The sequence below is a fragment of the Salmo trutta genome, chromosome 19 (assembly GCF_901001165.1).
Source record: "Salmo trutta chromosome 19, fSalTru1.1, whole genome shotgun sequence".
Taxonomy (NCBI): Eukaryota; Metazoa; Chordata; class Actinopteri; order Salmoniformes; family Salmonidae; genus Salmo; species Salmo trutta.
This window is the reverse complement of record NC_042975.1, coordinates 38646525-38667368: the sequence shown is the minus strand read 5'-3', so window position 1 is coordinate 38667368 and position 20844 is coordinate 38646525. Positions and strand designations below refer to the sequence as shown.

At 41.3% G+C, this 20844-nt stretch overlaps 1 protein-coding gene across 3 annotated transcripts in view; it reads right to left on the bottom strand.

Moving 5' to 3' along the window:
- Positions 1-3910: 3910 nt before the first annotated feature.
- The window catches only part of LOC115154547 (ectodysplasin-A), a 69774-nt gene continuing 52840 nt past the window's right edge, over positions 3911-20844 (bottom strand). The window contains exons 3-8 of one of the 3 annotated variants that reach the window (XM_029700857.1): positions 8720-8755; positions 8262-8447; positions 8127-8149; positions 7987-8038; positions 7305-7429; positions 3911-6620 (exon numbers count right to left, since the gene is read on the bottom strand). In XM_029700857.1, the coding sequence (XP_029556717.1) occupies positions 6360-6620; positions 7305-7429; positions 7987-8038; positions 8127-8149; positions 8262-8447; positions 8720-8755 (683 nt within the window). In that variant the 3' untranslated portion in view covers positions 3911-6359. Of the gene's footprint in view, positions 6621-7298; positions 7430-7986; positions 8039-8126; positions 8150-8261; positions 8448-8719; positions 8756-20844 lie in introns of all 3 variants that reach the window. The other 2 variants (XM_029700858.1, XM_029700856.1) reach the window with 2 other exon arrangements.

Sequence of the window (20844 nt, the reverse complement as noted above, 5' to 3'; positions counted from 1 at the left end):
GATTGACGCGCTAAACAATTAGCTCAACCAATCCAATTAACAAGGTCCATTATCGAGGGACTAAATTATTCTTACAACCAATACAGGACAGACGAATTTAACCATTCTCACAGTCTGATACTTCGATGCTATCCGTTTTCAAGTGTGTGTTTATGTGTGCTATACACATTAGTCTCCCTGATAGAATCACACTATATCCTCCCTGAGCTGACAAGGTAAAAATCTGTCGTTCTGTCCCTGAACAAGGCAGTTAACCCACTGTTCCTGAGCCGTCATTGTAAATAAGAATTTGCTCTTAACTGACTTGCCTAGTTAAATAAAGGTTAAATAAAAATTTAAAATAGACTTATAATAAAGGCTACCCACTAATCCTTATCAACAAAGAAAACAGGGAATGAGAAACAGGGATTTCACTAGCATGGTCAAATAAGAGAGTATAAACGGTTAATTATCTGCATGTGGTATGAGCAGAGGATTAGTGGTTGAAAGAGGGTTTCCAGGGGACATCAGTGTGCGTTAGTGAGAAGATCATTCAAAATTGTGTTTATTTAACCCCTATTATATTCCCTCCATGAGATAGGCTAACTTTTCTCTTAGATGTAGTCTTATGGTAAGGCTTTGCCAGAATACTGTCAATGGGAACATGTAGAGGTAATGTTTTTTTTATTTTTATTTTTTAAGGAACTAGGGGTCCAGTGGTATTGCCACTCCTAATTTCACTATCATTGATTCTACATTTGTATTAATCTATTCAGAAATAATCAGCAAAGGATGGCGATTCAGTATTGTATATGTAATATGTTCATATTTGTACTTTGATATACTGTATACCATTTCTTCCTCAGTAGCCTATCTTAGCACCTTTTGGCAGAACCACCATTTCTGTTTACAGCCAAAACAAGAAATGCTCTGTAACCCCGTGGTGAGATTACTGATTTTCTAACACCAGCAAAGCCCCTGAACAGCAGCACATTTCTGCCACTGTGTGCTAAATGTTGTCTGTCTCATCAAGCTCAGTCTATCAGAAACACATCACCTCCATCTTTGAGGCTCATATTGTAGCTTCAGCATGTCTTCTGTTTTTGTTTTATCAGTTCAATGCTTTTATTTATGCTTAAAGTTGTACAATTACTCTTTGGCTGATTGCTTGTTCCCATGTTGCATCTCATATTACACTTGGTTGATTAACTCCAAGTCTCATTAAAGAAACAAAATATTCACTGTCAAAACAAATTTTCTTTCCAGTGGGGCATGTTTTTTTTACCTTTATTTAACTAGGCAAGTCAGTTAAGAACTAATTCTTATTTTCAATGACAGCCTATGAACAGTGGGTTAACTGCCTTGTTCAGGGGAAGAAAGACAGATTTGTACCTTGTCAACTCAGGGATTCGAACTTGCAACCTTTCAGTTACTAGTCCAATGCTCTAACCACTAGGCTACCCTGCCATGAGCTACTTTTGTCCAGCCTGGTCTCATAGACTAGATGTAACATAGTAAACATAAATCTGGGACACTCAAATTAGTATATGTTACGTTTTGTGCGGTTACATAAGACAGAAGGTTACTTATGGCAAAAATGAAAGTAGGGTGATTGGTTGGGGTGGGTGGGTAGGCGTATTATGTGAACATCTAGGAAGCCCACACCTCTCATCAAAGACAACACCTCTCATCACCACGAGAACACCATCCCCACAGTGAAGCATGGTGGTGGCAGAATCATGCTGTGGGGATGTTTTCATCGGCAGGGACTGGGAAACTGGTCAGAATTTAAGAAATGATGGATGGCGCTAAATACATGGAAATTCTTGAGGGAAACCTTTCAGTCTTCCAGAGATTTGAGACTGGGACAGAGGTTCACCTTCCAGCAGGACAATGGCCCTAAGCATACCGCTAAAGCAACACTAGAGTGGTTTAAGGGGAAACATTTAAATGTCTTGGAATGGCCTAGTCAAAGCCCAGACCTCAATCCAATTGAGAATCTGTGGTATGTATTAAAGATTGCTGTACACCAGCGGAACCCATCCAACTTGAAGGAGCTGGAGCAGTTTTGCCTTGAAGAATGGGCAAAAATCCCAGTGGCTAGATGTGCCAAGCTTATAGAGACATACCCCAAGAGACTTGCAGCTGTAATTGCTGCAAAAGGTTGCTCTACTAAGTAATTACTTTTTTTTTTGGGGGGGGGGGGGGGGGTGAATAGTTATGCACACTCAAGTTCCTAACAAAATAGTAAAAATGCCCAGGGGGGTGAATACTTATGCAAGCCACTGTACATTTACTATGTTACGTCTACCCCTGAGTCCAGGTTGTCATGTCTTGCTCTCACCTACCATATGTAATTAGAATTGAAGGGTAGTTTATTTGCCACTACTCTGCCCCCAGAACAACCCCTCCCCTCCGCTTCTTTCTGCTGTAAGAACCCGGTGAGAACTAGTCTACCCCAAAGCAAATCCTTCCTTTTGTTTGATCCCCAGCTTTGGATTGGGTGTTAGGAGTCTTGAGAGGTGAGAAATCATTCATGTTTATGAAAGGTGAATTTTGAGGTGTGAACTGACATGCAAAGGCTTGCCCTTCCTGTTCCTCTATTCATTCTTCTTAGAATGCTTATTCCTGGAATCCACCAAAGGAATGAGAGTATAGCCTACACACACAACATTACAGATAGTGTGTATTGGGTGTTGGAGAGGCAGACGTTTGAAGTCTTTGCTAAAAGGGCATATTTACAATTGATACGAGCAAATAGGCATTGATTTTAATTTCTTTCAAAATGACCTGACAAAAATGTTAATTCGTCCTTTATTTTGGTTCTCCCCATATCAAATCAGGGTTCCAAATGTTAATAGTGAGTTTCAATCATTATTGCATTTTTACCAAATATTCATATTTTAGAGATGGTACTCAAATACATGCTTCTATGCCACAAGTGTGTTTATTTATTACACTTAAATAATGATTCCTCTGTTTCTAAACTTTTCTGAATATGATTTCTTACCAGAAGGGGGCACTGTACATCAACAAAATGTGGCTCCAGTAATGGCTTCATAGTTGTCATTAGACAGGCTGGCATTACGCTGTACTTCTACGCATTCTTCTTCCTTTGCTGCTTAATTTAACGATGTGAACAGTTCCTTCACTGTCCTTGATCTGCAGACAAGTAAAGGGAGGCCCCAGCCCAGACTAACTCTGTGGAAAGACAATACAGTTTAGAATTTCTGGTAGTGGTGAAACAGGATGGATTTTCCAGTGCCATAGAATCCACATCTACTGTCTCAATCTTTATCAGATGACAAAAAACACGTGCTAAAGATGGACTCCAGCTATTTTTGAACTTTTCCTGTTGAAAAACAAAATCCCAAGTTTATATACATTCATGTACACACTCTTGAGGGTAAGAAAACAGTCTTTTTTAGACACAACTGCCAACTTCAGGAGGTGGCCATTCAAGGAGTTGCACTCTGATTTCATCGGCTTCCTCCCTTGCTTGCAGGAACAATAGAGCAATAGTGCGAGGTCATGAGGATACCTGGACCACCTATTGAGATGTGCCTTTTGTTAAGTAAATAAAGTCATAAATGAGGTGAAAAGGAGTGTGTTGTTTAACGCTGGTTGATTGAGGTTACGCTTACACAGTCACACTAAGTATGTCCATGGCCCCCATGGGTGGAAAGGAAACAGCATCTAGCCTGCATCAAACCTGCTAAAAGTAACTTGCTGTAAGCTGCATAGAGTATATTTGCTGTATTTTAAAGAAGCAATATATACCTTAGTATGTCAATATATACCTCAACCTCAGTACATCAATACAGTAGGATCATCCTTTCTCTTCTTTCTTTTAACAACTGCCATAAGTGTTGTTACAAAATACTGTTATATAACAACTGTGAATTAAAATAATAAAATAAAATCAATACAATTTACAAAAACAGAATTCTATTTTATATACATATTTACAATCACAACAGAGTATACAAATGTACATATTAGTCAACAAAGCAGGGAAACAATTATACCCTATTTACCTACAAACAATCCAAATAATTCATATCACAATACATACCACAATGTATTGAAACACTTCAACTAAACAGTGTTTGAATGAAAAGGACTATAGCTACCAGAGTTTGGGACAATTCTATCTTGACTCAACTTGACTCAGGCATTGAATTTAATCACAAAGCATGAATTGGAGAATGAACCATTCTAAGCACTGAATTGAACCAAACTAATTCTGATTGCTACACAACTAAAGTAATACTACAAGAACATGGAACACTCACTGCCCTTTTTGTCAGGTTTCTAAACTGAAAGTTGTAATGTTTGATACCATTCTTATTGCAGACATTATGGATGATGTATAATTTCTATAATAACTGAAAAGTAATACATTTGAACTTCCGTGGGTAATGGTCTTATCTACCTTTCCTTCCATAACGGTTATCAAACTAATTAAAAACAACTGGACACGATTCTGTTTTTGTCACCAGTTTTCCAGAAGGTTGACTGCATGGTGATTGACCAAACCCTGTGGTATTTACAATACATGCACAGTGCAGAGCAGTTTCATAAACATCCAGAAACTGCATGTTGACAGATAATCTGTGCCCTTAAATGCTTCCTTAAAGACTAATGTGTTCACTCACATATAAACATGAACATGCAAAGGAGTTATATGCTGAAAAATGTTTTGACTGTGTGTGATATTCACAAAAGATTCAAGCTGTCTATGTATATGGAAAGACATAATTCTTCTGAGAAAAACTGAAACACAAATGGCCTTCCAGAAACAGGACATGACTGGTTCAGCTCAAAGGGAATGACAAGTGAATTGGTTATTTCAAACAAACCAAAGCAGAACTAAATAAAGCAAAGAAATATAATGGCGTCCATGACAAGCCTTGGGATCATGACCGGTCAACATAGTAACATGAAGAATGTCATTTTAGGTCATGTTAGTAATTTGGAAAAATAAATCTACTGTATTAATCTGGGTGATTCCATATTTGATAAACAACTTCATTTCAAACATAAAAGAAACATCCATAAAGACCTTGTTATTTAACAGAGAGAGAGAGAAAGAGAGAGAGGGAGAGGGATATATTTGCCTACAGATCAATAATTAGTTTTAATCAGTGCACATTCTAACAGAGAAATGTTTGTGCTTCAGCTGTGCATGTTCAATTCATCAGAGAACGTTCACACATTGTATTTCTATATTGTATTCAAAAGCTTTTACAGTATGTACCCATGTTACCTAACGACCTATATGACTCAGTAGATTGATACCACACCAACAATCACAATCACTTCTCCAAATAGGTTTAGTTTGGTAGATAAAAACAAGCATTCTACATTTGTTTAATAATGTATAACAGGTGTTTTATGTACTTTGCCATGACAGACAGTTCTTTTAGTGGAGACTTGAATGACTCCTGTCAACCTTGGTTTCTCAAGCATGTTATGATCAGAGAAACCAAGTTATTCCCTATAAATGCACTATTCTAAAAGTAAAGCCTAATGTATTTTTCTTCCTGAAAAATCAGCAACTCCTCCCTTTCTTAATGCTTGACAAGTTGGGTGCATATTTGTCCATAATCAGCACCGAAGATCAGAGTCATCATCGCTCTTTGGAAAGAATCTTCCACTCAGAGATAACAGGCAGTGTGTTAATATCATTACACCATTACACCCTAATATCAGGTAGGGTGGGACCTATCAGCTCAGTAGTAGCCTGAGGACGGGGCCCAGCCTGAGGGTGGATACTGTATGTACTGTACATGTCAACTCAGTAGTAGCCTGAGGACGGGGCCCAGCCTGAGGGTGGATACTGTATGTACTGTACATGTCAACTCAGTAGTAGCCTGAGGACGGGGCCCAGCCTGAGGGTGGATACTGTATGTACTGTACATGTCAACTCAGTAGTAGCCTGAGGACGGGGCCCAGCCTGAGGGTGGATACTGTATGTACTGTACATGTCAACTCAGTAGTAGCCTGAGGACGGGGCCCAGCCTGAGGGTGGATACTGTATGTACTGTACATGTCAACTCAGTAGTAGCCTGAGGACGGGGCCCAGCCTGAGGGTGGATACTGTATGTACTGTACATGTCAACTTAGTAGTAGCCTGAGGACGGGGCCCAGCCTGAGGGTGGATACTGTATGTACTGTACATGCCAACTCAGGAGTATGTGGGCCTTCTCATCTCCTCATTGGTCGATATGTGATAGATGGTGGTGATGGTTGTAGAGGCAGAGTAGAGTCGGTGGAGTCTCCCCCAAACCATAGATGGAAATGGTGGTTGAGGGTTGGGGCTGGTTGAGGGTTGGGTCCTGATTGACAGTCAGTTTGGTGGGCCTGTGTCTGCTTCTTCAGGAGTGGCTGGCTGGGGGGGCCTCCCCGAGTCGGATGCTCCCCAGGAAGGTGGTGTGGTTGGTCATGCTAATGGAGGTGTCCTCGTACACCATCCTGATGGAGATCTTCTGCCGGGCACGCAGCAGACACACCCCAGCCGTGTAGCAGGTGTTGAACTTGCGCTGTCCAGTCTCGATGCTCCGTGTACAGCGCAGGAACGGCGTCTTGTCCACCATCACCTCATAGCTAGCAATGTCAGTGAAGTTGAGGTAATAAACCTGGTAGTAAAAGTTATGTGGAGACAAACATGCTATAAATATTGTGTTTAATTCAGAGGGAATAACACAAATATGCACTCTTAGAAAAAAGGTGCTATCTAGAACCTATAAGGGTTCTTCGGCCTTCCCCATAGGAGAACCCATTGAAGAACCCTTTCTGGTTCAAAGTAAGAGCGTGAGCATGCAGATAATGAACTAGACTACTTATATAACTTAATAGGTAATTAACAATGCTTTTATTTACAATCATAAAATATAGCAGGCAAACTGAGCAAATTACCACAGAATATGATCCACTTTGTACAAGGTGGATCACATTGAAGGGCATGCAATACATTCACTTCACTCATCCAGACATTTCCCTCTGCAGCCAAGAGCACTGACAAAATCAACCACCTGAGTTCTGAGAAATGTAGCCTACAGTATGCCAGATAATTTCAATTGAATACTTGCAAAAGTAATTTCATGGGGAAATCTAATTTGGATTTCTGAATAAGAAAGTTTAGGCTCAAAGCTAAGGAGTCTGTATAGATTATGCCTCAGTATGGTAGGCCTTACAACAGCCAATTTAGATATTTTGACCTAACCATTGAGATAGCATAATCCACTGGGACTGCAGAGAGAAAGGACGAGTGACATGCAGGCGACAGGAAGAGTTAGGCCCAAGACCATACTCACTTCTACCTGACTATAGATGAAGTAGGTACCATCTACCAGCACCTCTAGCTCCCCAGACCGCGAGTGCATCTTGAACACCTTGTGATGCATGGATATCATTTTCCAGTTTCTCAGTACGCCTTCTGAAAGATCTCAGCGTGAGAAAAGGGCAGTCACTTAACATCCGTCGTTGCCATACAATTACAGACAGGGTTCTTCATTGTTGCATTGTCAAAAAAGAAACTACAGTAAATACAATATGTGTGTTTTTCTCCAGCAGTGAATTAATGTTTTTTTATCTCCCCTTTTTTTGTGGTATCCAATTGGTAGTTACAGTCTTGTCTCATCGCTGCAACTCCCGTACGGACTCAGGAGAGGCAAAGGTCGAGAGCCGTGCGTCCTCCGAAACACAACCCAACCAAGCCACACTGCTTCTTGACACAATGCCCACTTAACCCGGAAGCCAGCCGCACCAATGTGTCGGAGGAAACACCGTACACCTGGCGACTGTGTCAGCGTGCACTGCGCCCGGGCCCGCTATAGAAGTCACTAGTGCACCATGGGACAAGGAAATCCCTGCTGGCCAAACCCTCCCCTAACCCGGACGATGCCGGTCCAATTGTGCACCGCCCCATGGGTCTGACAGTAAATTTGTCTTGTTTTCATCCATTAAGTGATGTGACCAGAGCATCTAAAATTTAACTCTTACCTTCCTTGACCTGTATTGTTGTTTCCTGGCCTTGGAGATGTACCACTGCAGGCTGTAACACAACAAGAAAGAATAGATTATTATAAAAGTGGACATACATAAATAAAATTAATCATCAGAACATTGAAAGGGTAACATACCTGGCTATCTCTGACTCTGCCCCCTGTACAGATTAAGAAACAATTACAATGTCAGTTTTTTTAATGAAAGGTTGAAAAACACAAATACATCTCAAATCAGGATTTGGGCCAAAGGGAATGAAACTGAGGAGGTACCTGAGGGTCCTTGAAGACCAGGGGGTCCCTGTGGCCCTGGGGGTCCAGCAGGGCCTGGCGGTCCGGGTGGTCCTGAGGGACCCATGGCGTTGTTCCCAGGGATACCTGGGATGCCAGGAATACCTGGTGGCCCCTGTGGCCCTGGAGGGCCTGGGGGACCAGGTGCACCTGGAGGGCCTTTCTTGCCTAAAAAAAACAAGACATGGAAAGAAATCTGAATTAGTGAGTACTATGACATAAATGAAAATACAAACAACCTCCTCCTCACTGCACCATCACCTGTAGCAATGGAAGAGTTCACTTAAATTTTGCATCACCATGATGATATGGATGGTGACACTTTGCTTCTTGAAATATTTTGGGACTGTATTACCAGTGGACTAATTAAAAAAATACACAAATAGTTTTGACAGAATTTAGGTGTAGATGTACAGTATAAATTATTTTGTGAACTTTACCTTTTTTCCTTTCTTTCCGTTTGTTTCCATGTGATTCTGAAAGAGATAGAACATACAGTTAGAGAGAATCAAACAAGTTAAGGTGGGTGCAGTACCTGCAGTACAATACAGGTTGAAAACACTCCCCCCGGCACAAGATATGCCACTTCTGTTCTCAAAGATATGTCTTTACAGCTTTCCATCTTTCCATCTCATCTCTCCCCTAGTCTAGATTGCAGAATTAAGTGATAAGGCCCGAGAAGACGGTGTTTGGAGGATATATTGGCATGGGTGTTGTTAGCAAACCGTGCCAATATATCCTCCAAACACTGGCTTCGAGGGCATTATTACTGGTTACCAACATATTCAAATAATGATTGACATCTTCATTAACATTTCTTTTTTTATGAATTTATTCATACTATTTAATCCTACCACAATATATAGTCCCGACACAAAAAGTTAATTCTATCGATTCAGTTGCCAGAGACGCAACCCAGTCGTTCAGTCTTTTTGTTCTGTATCTATGGACGCGATCCCATCGTTCGTTCTAAACGTTCCATTGCTATACTGGCTGGCAAAGTTCTTATCCCTTACTTCCTAGCTAGCCAACTACGGCTAACTTACAGTCACATCAAACAGTGCAGCCAGAATAACAACAGTAGCCGCATTTGCATTTGTTTAGGCTGTTTTCTAGTGACATTTATTTGGACACATCTATAACAACGAGCTAATAAGGAGCGATTTCGCCTGGCATAGAAAATGTGCTCTCTGGTCAGGACACTGATGTTCAGAGCAGCTAGCCAACAACACAGCTAACACAACCACTTGGAACTGAAGCTGGAAATACTGCAAACTAGCAGCTCTTCGTTTCGTTTGACCTAATTTCAATTGACATTTCGTTGTATATATCCCAAAAATTATGCCAGCTGATTCATGATTTCAACTGGCTGAGAATCGCTGCCTACCTGTCTGTCTGGCCCCGACTCCTGACACTTCCTTACTATGGGACAGCTGGAGATCGAATTTGAATATGGAAACAATGTTGCAATTGTCGGAGAGACAGACAGCAAGGTTTGTACAAATCTCCGCTGTAGAAATCTAAATGTTAATCTAAAAGAAATGTGAGATAATGTCTAGATGCTTTTTATAGTGGAGATCAAGTTTATAAATTGCCTGGCTGGGCTGATGAGACAGTGGATTGCGCAGTCAGATGGAACAGAATAAATAGGCCTTTTAACATCATAGATTTAGCCCGTGGTAACTTGTGGAATAGACACCGGCTGGAATGTGGTTTTAACCAATAAGCATTCAGTATTAGACCCACCCGTTGTACAATTAAAAATATAGAGTCATATATTACTGTAGAAGCATGCAGAGCAAATGATTGGAGTTAGCTTGAGGTGGTTTGTACCTAACACAAGGTGAACCCAACTGATATGAAAAGGAATCAACATGCTATTGTCCTGAAATGAATATGATTTACTCTCAACAAATACGATTTAAAAATTGTCTGTCCATAAAAGTAGAAGGCATACTTTTCCGAGGACAGCCATTATCTCTCCATTCCTTGTATATGTACTGTATCAAGATAACGTCTTGAGACATAAATAGATTTTCTCCTAAAAAATCTTTCATGTGTGATAAAAAATCTGGAACACGTTAGGAGTGAAACATCTGAAATGCCAAAAGTCTTTGTCTGTGTATCACAGGAGAGCAGGAGGTGGTCTGGGAGTAATTATAATTGAAAGACTCAGGAATTTTACTGATTTGAGGAAAATATCTCTAAAAGGCGGTTTTCATTGTTTATACTGCTGTATGTTGCAGTTAGGGATGTAAAGATACCGGTAATTTACCAAAGTTACCGAAACTTCATTTTGTTAATGAAGAGAAAATATATGACAATCTATCGTAACTTTGGTAATTTATACTTGAATAACAAAAACATTTTTATTCATATATAGTATTCATTTCTTATATCTATTACATGAGTTTCTAGACCATATGGTTAAAGAGAAAATAGCCTAATTAATGAAAAGATCATCTAAATCAACAATGGCATTATATTTTATTCACTTTGCAACTCTTCTAACTATTGACTGTGTTCACAACCACCAGTTTGACGCCAAAATATTGACAACAAATACATATTGACATAGTAAAATAAATAAAAGTGTGTAAAAAACATATAAAGGATATTTCATGCTGAAACCCTCATATTAAACATCAATGATATTCACTAAGCTGATGGTTTATATTTAGGATAATGTTTTACAGCTTTGTCATTCTATTTTGAATTTTAAAATCATCGTCTTTAATTGTTTCATTTATTTTTCATGTGATAAACCCACAGTGGGCAAGAGATAATTACAGATGACTGAAGTACCCAAAAGGGCCACTAGATGTCTTGTGATGGATTACATAAAATCCTTGAAAGATACCAAAATTCTGGTAGTTTATTGGTAAACTTCTAATGTTTCCAGTAATATACCCTCCCTTTGCAACCCTAGTTGCAGTTGCGTTGTCTATGTCAAACAACACAAACAGAGAGTTTGAGTTTTCCATCCTTTGAGAAGCTTTTCTTCCAAGTTTTGACATGGAATGAAAATAACCTAACTGTGTTACCTGCGTCATAAAAACAACTTTCAAGAAAGCAAATCTGGAGATATGTCACATTCCAAAAGTTAGAGGAATATTTTTAAACAGACTTTCAGAAATAAATTATTTTCAGAGATATTCAAAAATCCAAATCATTGTGCCCATGAGTAGCCTGACAACTCACACTAAATTCTTCAGCTGATCTGTCATTTGCTACATACTTCAGTTTGAGACTGCCATCATTGAAGTCAGTTGTGGTGATTTTTATTTTATTTAACTAGGCAAATCAGTTAAGAACAAATTCTTATTTTCAATGATGGCCTAGGAACAGTGCATCAACTGCCTTGTTCAGGGGTAGAATGACAGATTTTTACCTTGGGGATTATGAACTTGCAACCTTTCCGGTTATTAGTCCAACACTCTAACCACTAGGCTACGCTGCCACCCAGCATAGCCTAGCAGTTAATGAGCATGAGGGGCATTGTACAAAACTAAACAAAGTCATCAGCGATTGGATCGTCTCTAACCAATCAGAGTATCAAAGCCAATTACACATTTTCAAACTGCTGCTTCACCATGTGTGTTCTGGCTCTGGCCCAACCCATCGGTTTCTGGACCAATCAGATTGCCCAAATTTGTTCGCATTCGGTTAAGGGTCGGGGAGGTACTCAAATCCAGACTCACTGCGGAGAAGAAACTAACATCTGTGGGCGTAGCGTTTGGCCAGAGCATTTGGCCAGAGTCTGGGTAGCCAGGCAAGCCCATGAGGGCCCTGATATGAAACACTTGTTATTAATTAATAGTGAGAGATGCTGTGGCACTGTGCCCACTGCTGTGCTCTGTGGTATATTTGGAGCTGTTTCTTGGTATAAGAGTGTGTTAGGGTTTCCCGAAAACAACTTATCTAACCACAGCTTTCATAGCTGCCAGGTACTGCAAGCATGGGACTGGCTGAACACAATGTAATTAATGTTAGGACTCCAAAAACAATAAGACTTGGATGTTACTGGACCCGTATCAGAGTCTAGGATGGACAGTCAAAGTAAAATGACCTGTAATGACTGCACAGCACACGTCGTTTCTTGTAGTTGAATTGCAAGAATGGACCCATCCAAAGCGCTGCAATTATACAATTTGAAAAGAATACCCTAACAACCTTGCTCAACTCATATAAATAACATCTGTGCAGCAACTAAGTGAAAATATGCAAGAAGACTGTCAATCACACTGTAAGACCTGTGATATACTTGTGTGCCTGTTTGGCTTAGAAGTCTTTTTTCAATAAATGTCATAATTTTGCTGTTTTAATTACCATTGTTTCTTAATGTTGTCTAGATGTCTTCTCACACAATCTATTTTTCTCAATTCATAAGCGTTCAAAAGTATGAAGAACAATTTGCTTAAGACACTAGCTTTCAAGTTTGTATTTATTCCAGATTACTTTCTTTCCAAATGAGTTCAATAGTTTCTTTGATGAGCAAAATAAATATATACCATGGCCAACTATGCATCCGAATGGTGAATAACTCTACAGTGAGGACGAAAAAAATTGACCGCACACGGAACAGACTCCAAAACATTCCAATTCACTGGATCTTCCTTTGGTTTGTGCATACAGGCCCAACTGTGCTAAAATATCAAAAACTCTACACGCAGGAACTATATTGTATAAAGAAGATAGAAGTGCACCACATATTAAGGGAAACTGTCCACCTACAGCACCACCCAGTAATTCATCTGCACAAAATCCTAGCAAAGAAATTGCTGAATTGGTCATAGCCAGAAAAGAGCCAAAATGAGAATTACTCAACTTACACATTTGTTGGATCAGTGATAACACTTTTTACTTTGTTTTCATTGGCAGCCATCTAGGAAATGACTGTTTTACTGGAAAGAGGATTAGAAAGCTAGGAGCACAGTTGATTTCACCAACTTCTATAGATGCACAATCTAGAGCATTATTTCAGGCTGCATCGCCTGGTACTGATGTGTTGGGCTGTACCGCCTGGTACTGCAACTACTTTGCCTGCAACAGCATGGCTCTCCAGAGGTGGTGCTGTCAGCCCAACGCATCACTGGGGAAACACTGCCAGCCCTCCAGGACATCTACAGCACCCGGTGTCATAGGAAGGCCAAGAAGAACCTTAGGCACCCGTGCCACAGTCTGTTCACTCTGCTACCATCTAGCAGACAGAGACAGTACAGGTGTATCAAAGACAGGGCCGAGAGACTGAAAAAACAGCTTGTTCAACAGGCCATCAGACTGTTGAACAGCCATCACTAGTCAGCCACTGCCCGGTACTCTGCCTGGCACCTTAGAGACTGTCACTAGCCTGCTACCACCTGGTACTCCCCTGCACCTTAGAGACTGTCACTAACCCGCTACCACCTGGTACTCCCCTGCACCTTAGAGACGGTCACTAACCCGCTACCACCTGGTACTCCCCTGCACCTTAGAGACTGTCACTAACCCGCTACCACCTGGTACTCCCCTGCACCTTAGAGACTGTCACTAACCCGCTACCACCTGGTACTCCCCTGCACCTTAGAGACTGTCACTAGCCCGCTACCACCTGGTACTCCCCTGCACCTTAGAGACTGTCACTAGCCAGCTACCACCTGGTACTCCCCTGCACCTTAGAGACTGTCACTAGCCCGCTACCACCTGGTACTCCCCTGCACCTTAGAGACTGTCACTAGCCCGCTACCACCTGGTACTCCCCTGCACCTTAGAGACTGTCACTAGCCAGCTACCACCTGGTACTCCCCTGCACCTTAGAGACTGTCACTAGCCCGCTACCACCTGGTACTCCCCTGCACCTTAGAGACGTCTGCACCATGTACAGTGCCTCCAGAATGTATTCACACCACTTAACTTTTCCCACATTTTGTTGTGTTACTGCATGATTTTAAAATTGATAGAATTTTCGATTTTGTGTCAATACCCCACACAACACCCCACAATGTCAAAGTGGAATTATGTTTTTTTAATTTTTTACTATTTACAGTGCCTTGAAAAAGTATTCATCCCCTTTGGTGTTTTTCCTATTTTGTTGCATTACAACCTGTAATTTAAATAGACATTCATTTGGATTTCATGTAATAGTTATACACAACATAGTCCAAATTGGTGAAGTGAAATGAAAAAAATAACTTGTTTAAAAAAATTCAAAACAATAAAAAACGGAAAAGTGGTGCGTGCATATGTATTCACCCCCTTTGCTATGAAGCCCCTAAATAAGATCTGGTGCAACCAATTACCGTCACATAATTAGTTAAATAAAGTCCACCTGTGTGCAATCTAAGTGTCACATGATCTGTCACATGATCTCAGTATATATACACCTGTTCTGAATGGCCCCAGAGTCTGCAACACCACAAAGCAAGGGGCACCACCATGCAAGCGGCCACATGAAGACCAAGGAGCTCTCCAAACAGGTCAAGGACAAAGTTGTGGAGAAGTACAGATCAGGGTTGGGTTATAAAAAAATATCTGAAACTTTGAACATCCCACGGAGCACCATTAAATCCATTATTAAAAAATGGAAAGAATATGGCATCACAATAAACCTGTCAAGAGAGGGCCGCCCACCAAAACTCACAGACCAGGCAAGGAGGGCATTAATCAGAGAGGCAACAAAGAGACCAAAGATAACCCTGAAGGAGCTGCAAAGCTCAACAGCAGAGATTGGAGTATCTGTCCATAGGAACACTTTAAGCCGTACACTCCACAGAGCTGGGCTTTACAGAAGAGTGGACAGAAAAAAAGCCATTGCTTAAAGAAAAAAATAAGAAAACATGCTTGGTGTTCGCCAAAAGGCGTGTGGGAGACTCCCCAAACATATGGAAGAAGGTACTCTGGTCAGATGAGACTAAAATGTAGCTTTTTGGCCATCAAGGAAAACGTATGTCTGCCGCAAACACCTCATCACCACGAGAACACCATCCCCACAGTGACGCATGGTGGTGGCAGCATCATCGGCAGGGACTGGGAAACTGGTCAGAATTGAAGGAATTATGGATGGCGCTAAATACAGGGAAATTCTTAAGGGAAACCTGTTTCAGTCTTCCAGAGATTTGAGACTGGGACGGAGGTTCACCTTCCAGCAGCACAATGGCCCTAAGCATACTGCTAAAGCAACACTCGAGTGGTTTAAGGGGAAACATTTAAATGTTTTGTAATGGCCTAGTCAAAGCCCAGACCTCAATCCAACTGAGAATCTGTGTTATGACTTAAAGATTACTGTACACCAGTGGAACCCATCCAACTTGAAGGAGCTGGAGCAGTTTTGCCTTGAAGAATGGGCAAACATCCCAGTGGCTAGATGTGCCAAGCTTATAGAGAAAACCCCAAGAGACTTGCAGCTGTAATTGCTGCAAAAGGTGGCACTACAAAGTATTGACTTTGGGGGGGTGAATAGTTATGCACGCTCAAGTTCAGTTTTTTTGTCTTATTTCTTTTTGCCCAGGGAGGGGAATACGTTCGCAAGCCACTGTAATTACAAATGAAAAGCTGAAATGTCTTGAGTCAAAAGTATTTAACCCAAAAGTATTTAACCCTTTTGTTATGGCAAGCCTAAATAAGTTCAGGAGTAAAAATGTGCTGAACAAGTCACATAATAAGTTGCAGGGACTCACTCTGTGTTCAATAAGTAAGGGATAATCAACGAGGGGCTATGTGTTCTATGGAAAAAATTATAAATTACGTGGAAGGTGTGTCCCACGACGCGCTAGCGGAGTGGAACTTACCTTTCACGGCGTTGCATTGTCTTTCATAGAACGTATAGAGCCCTGAGTTGATTATCCCTTTCCTACCATGGCTATAATTTAACAGATTTGCTGCTACTAAATGTGTCAATTTGCAGGTAAAAATGTGTTCAAGTTCCACTGAAGTAGCTAGCAAGTTTACAATAGTCGGCGTGGTAACCAAACAAACAGACTTGCAAGTTTAGGTAATCAAACCATCAGTCCTAGCTTGCCATTATAAAAAATCGAATTCAAACAATTCAACAATAATACTTCCAATTCGACAAAAGCAGCTCAGACATAAAACATGTAAGAATGAACTATAGCCATTCAATTCTACCGTGCAAAATATACTGTGTGTTATAGGGAAATAATGCACGCTCCAGAATGCCCTTCAAGCCAATCAGAAAAAAGTATTCAACAATGCCATGGTTTAATAATTTTTAACATAATTTATGAATGACTACCTCATCTCTGTACCCCACACGTGCTATTATCTGTAAGGTCCCTCAGTCGAATAGTGAATTTCAAACACAGATTCAACCACAAAGACCAGGGAGTTTTTCCAATGCCCCACAAAGAAGGGCACCGATTGGTAGATGTGTAAACATCTGAGCGTAGTGAAGTTATTAATTACACTTTGGATGGTGTATCAATACACCCATTCACTACAAAGATACATGCGTCCTTCCTAACTTAGTTTCCGGAGAGAAAGGAAACCGTTCAGGGATTTCACATTGTTGTTACTACACAATACTAACCTAAATGACAGAGTGAAAAGAAGAAAGCCTGTACAGCATAAATATATTCCAAAACATGCATCCTACTTGCAATAAGGCATTAAAGTAAAACTGCAAAATGTGGCAAAGAAATTAACTTTACGTCCTGAATACAAAGCGTTATGTTTGGGGCAAATCCAACACATCACTGAGTAGTACCACATATTTTCAAGCATGGGAGTGGCTGCATCATGCTATGGGTATGCTTGCCATCGGCAAGGACTAAGGAGTTTTTTTAGGATAAAAAAACGGAATAAAACTAAGCACAGACAAAATCCTAGAGGAAAACCTGGTTTAGTCTGCTTTCCAACAGACACTGGGAGACAAATGTACCTTTCAGCAGGACAATAACCTAAAACACAAGGCCAAATACACTGGAGTTGCTTACCAAGATGACATTTAATGTTCCTGAGTGGCTTAGTTAGTTTTGACTTAAATCGGCTTAAAAATCTATGGCAAGACTTGAAAATGGCTGTCTAGCTATGATTAACAACCAATTTGACAGAGCTTGAAGAATTAAAAAAATAAATAATGTGCAAATATTGTACAATCCAGGTGTGCAATGCTCTTAGAGACTTACCCAGGAAGACTCACTGCTGTAATCGCTGCCAAAGGTGATTCTAACATGTATTGACTCAGGGGTGCGAATACTTATGTAAATTAGATATTTCTGTATTTAATTTTCAAAAATGTGCTAAAATGTCTAAAAACATGTTTTCACTTTGTCATAGTTTATTGTGTGTAGATGGTTGAGAAAATAAATCTATTGAATCCATTTTGAACTCAGGGTGTAACACAACAAAATGTTGGAATAAGTCAAGGGGTATGAATACTTTCTGAAGGCACAGTATATAGAAACATTGAACACTGGTCACTTTAACAATGTAACGATGTGCGCTGAGAGTCGGGTGTTTTAATAAATAAATGGAACATAATACAAATCAAGAAACACGGACAACGCACAGACATGAAACAGAAACAATGACGACTGGGGAAGAAACCAAAGGGAGTGACATATAAAGGGCAGATGATCAAGGAGGTAATGGAGTCCAGATGAGTGTCATTATGCACGTAACGCTGGTGACAGGTGTGCGCCCTAACGCGCAGCCTGGTGACCAAGAGGCCGGAGAGGGAGCACACATGACAGTACCCCCTCCCCAACGCGAGACTCCAGCCACAGGACGCCGACCAAGATGACGATCCCGGGGATCAGGAGCGGACCGGTCACCTCTGCTGAGGCGCAGAAACCTGACAAACCGGCTGGGGAGTGAGTGCCTGAGATCTCCCCAGTTGCCTCGTTTGAGGCACGGGAACCTGTTCACCCAGCTTAGGCATGGGAGCCTATCGAACCCGCTGAGGCATGGGAGCCTACAAACAGGTAGCTCCCAGGTAGCTCCGGCTCCAACACGTGTGCGCTGAGAGTCAGGAAGCAAGTTCAGGGAGTGAGTGTTTTAATAGATAAACGTAACATAATACCAAACACGAACAATGCACAGACATGACACTGGAACAGAAACAATGACACCTGGGGAAGGAACCAAAGGGAGTTGTCACATTGGTATGAAAGATCGGGAGACAGGCACAGGAATGCGTAATAGGGGTTATTATTAAGCCCAAATTACAATGTGCTGTGTAAAAGCTTGGGGACGAAGACCAAACAAACACGTAACAAAACACAGGGTAGAAATCCAAAACAAAAGAGCAAGGAGTACCTCGAATAAATAACACACGCGCCAAGGATTAACACACAGGACGAGACCCGTAATCATCTGCGCAAACCACAATGGCACGAAAGCCAAAACACACAGCACAGGTACTCACACGCACCACACAACATAGTAACAATAATCGACCGCCCAATGGAAACCAATGGGCACACTTATACGAGTACTAATCAGTGGGAATAGGGGACAGGTGTACGCAATGAAAGTTCTGGAGGGATCCGTGACAGTACCTCCCCTCCACCACAGCGCAATGACACCGGCCTCTAGGACGATCACAGGAATGCAGTGCGGGTCGATCAGGACCTGATGCAGGTGCCGAAGTTGCGTCATAGTCGGACGGGCCAGTTGCCACTGCCGGAGTTGCGGCGAAGTCGGATGGACCAGTAGCGTCAGATGGACCAGTTGTGGCGGTGTCGGACGGGCCAGTTGCAGCTGGAAGTTGCGTCGTCGGACGGACCCGTTGCAGCTGCCGAAGTTGCGGAGGCACAGGACGGACCAGTCGCAGCATTGTCGGACGGGCCATTTCCGCTGTCTCCCTTTATGGTCGATTATTCTGTCACGTTAGTAAGAAAGATCAGGAGACAGGCGCAGAAATGCGTAATAGTTTTTTTTATTAAGCCCAAATTACGGCGTGCCGTGTAAATGCTCGGGGACGAAGACCAAACAAACACGTAACAAAACACAGGGTAGAAACCCAAAACAAAAGAGCAAGGAGTACCTCGAATAAATAACACGCACACAATGATTAACACACAGGACGAGATCCGTAATCATCTGCACAAACCACAATGGCACGAAAGCCAAAACACACAGCACAGGTACTCACACGCACCACACAACATAGTAACAATAATCGACCGCCCAATGGAAACCAAAGGGCACACTTATACAAGTACTAATCAGTGGGAATACGGGACAGGTGTACATAATGAAAGTTCTGGAGGGATCAGTGACAGGAGTGACATATATAGGGAAGGTAATCAGGGAAGTAATGGAGTCCAGGTACAGTAAGTCTGGTGACAGGTGTGCGCCATCACGAGGAGCCTGGTGACCTTGAGGCCGGAGAGTGAGCACACGTGACAAACAATGTTTGCATACTGTTTTACCCACTTTATATGTATATACTGTATTGTAGTAATGACTCATCCTATATAACTACTGCTGTACACACTTTTTCAATCCATATACTGTCCATAATGTCTATACACACCATTTATATATATATATTTATAGACTGGACTCTGACATTGCTCGTTGTCATATTGCTCGTTCTGATATTTCTGATATTTGTCAACTTTTAATTTTAAAATTACGTGTGTATTGTTATTGTATTGATAGATATTATTGCACTGTAAGCATTTCGCTGCACCTACGATATCATCTGCAAATCTGTGTACGCGACCAATAAACTTTGATTTGATTTGAGATAAAAAAAGCCTTCAGCAACCTCACAGTGTAACCAGTGTGAAATGGCTCGCTAGTTAGTTGTGCACACTAGTAGCGTTTCCATCGGTGATGTCACTCACTTTGAGATCTTGAAGTTGTTTTTTCCCTTGCTCTGCAAGGGCCGTGGCTTTTGTGGAGCGATAGGTAACGATACCAAGTGGGTGACTGTTGTTGTTGATGTGTGCAGAGGTTCCTGGTTCAAGTCCAGGTTCAGGCATGGAGAGTGATGGAAGCAATAGGTCTACTATTACATTGGTACCGTAATCCGGATCACTCAGTTAGGCTCTGCCCGGTTGCTGCGTCAAAGGGGGGTGAGTGAACCGGTGTGAAATGGCTAGCTAGTTAATGATACTCACTAGTAATGTTTCAATTGGTGATGTCACTCGCTCTGAGACCATGGAAGTAGTTGTTTCCCTTGCTCTGAAAAGGTTGTGACTTTCGTGGTGCGATTGGTAAGGATGCTTCTTGGGTGACTCTTGTTGATGTGTGCTGAGGGTCCCTGGTTTGAGCCCAGGTTGGGGTAAAGAGAGGGACAGAAGCAATACAGATAGTTTGAAAAATAACATATGTTGATTAATCATCAATCAGGTAAAATATTTGTGCTCTATATTTTTATATCAGTACCGAAATAACCATATGCATAGACCCTATGTGAGAAAGTACAAAAATATGTCTATTTTCACTGAGAAGTTCTGTGTATATTGACAGATTGTACTATGTGTATAACGTAACACTCCTTTGCTTGGTTTGAATGAAACATGCAATAGTTGGAGAGTGAGACGGAATCACTGATGCTTAAAAAACAATCTCTCCTTCATACTCTCAAGACTGTACTATATCAGTCAACATGGAT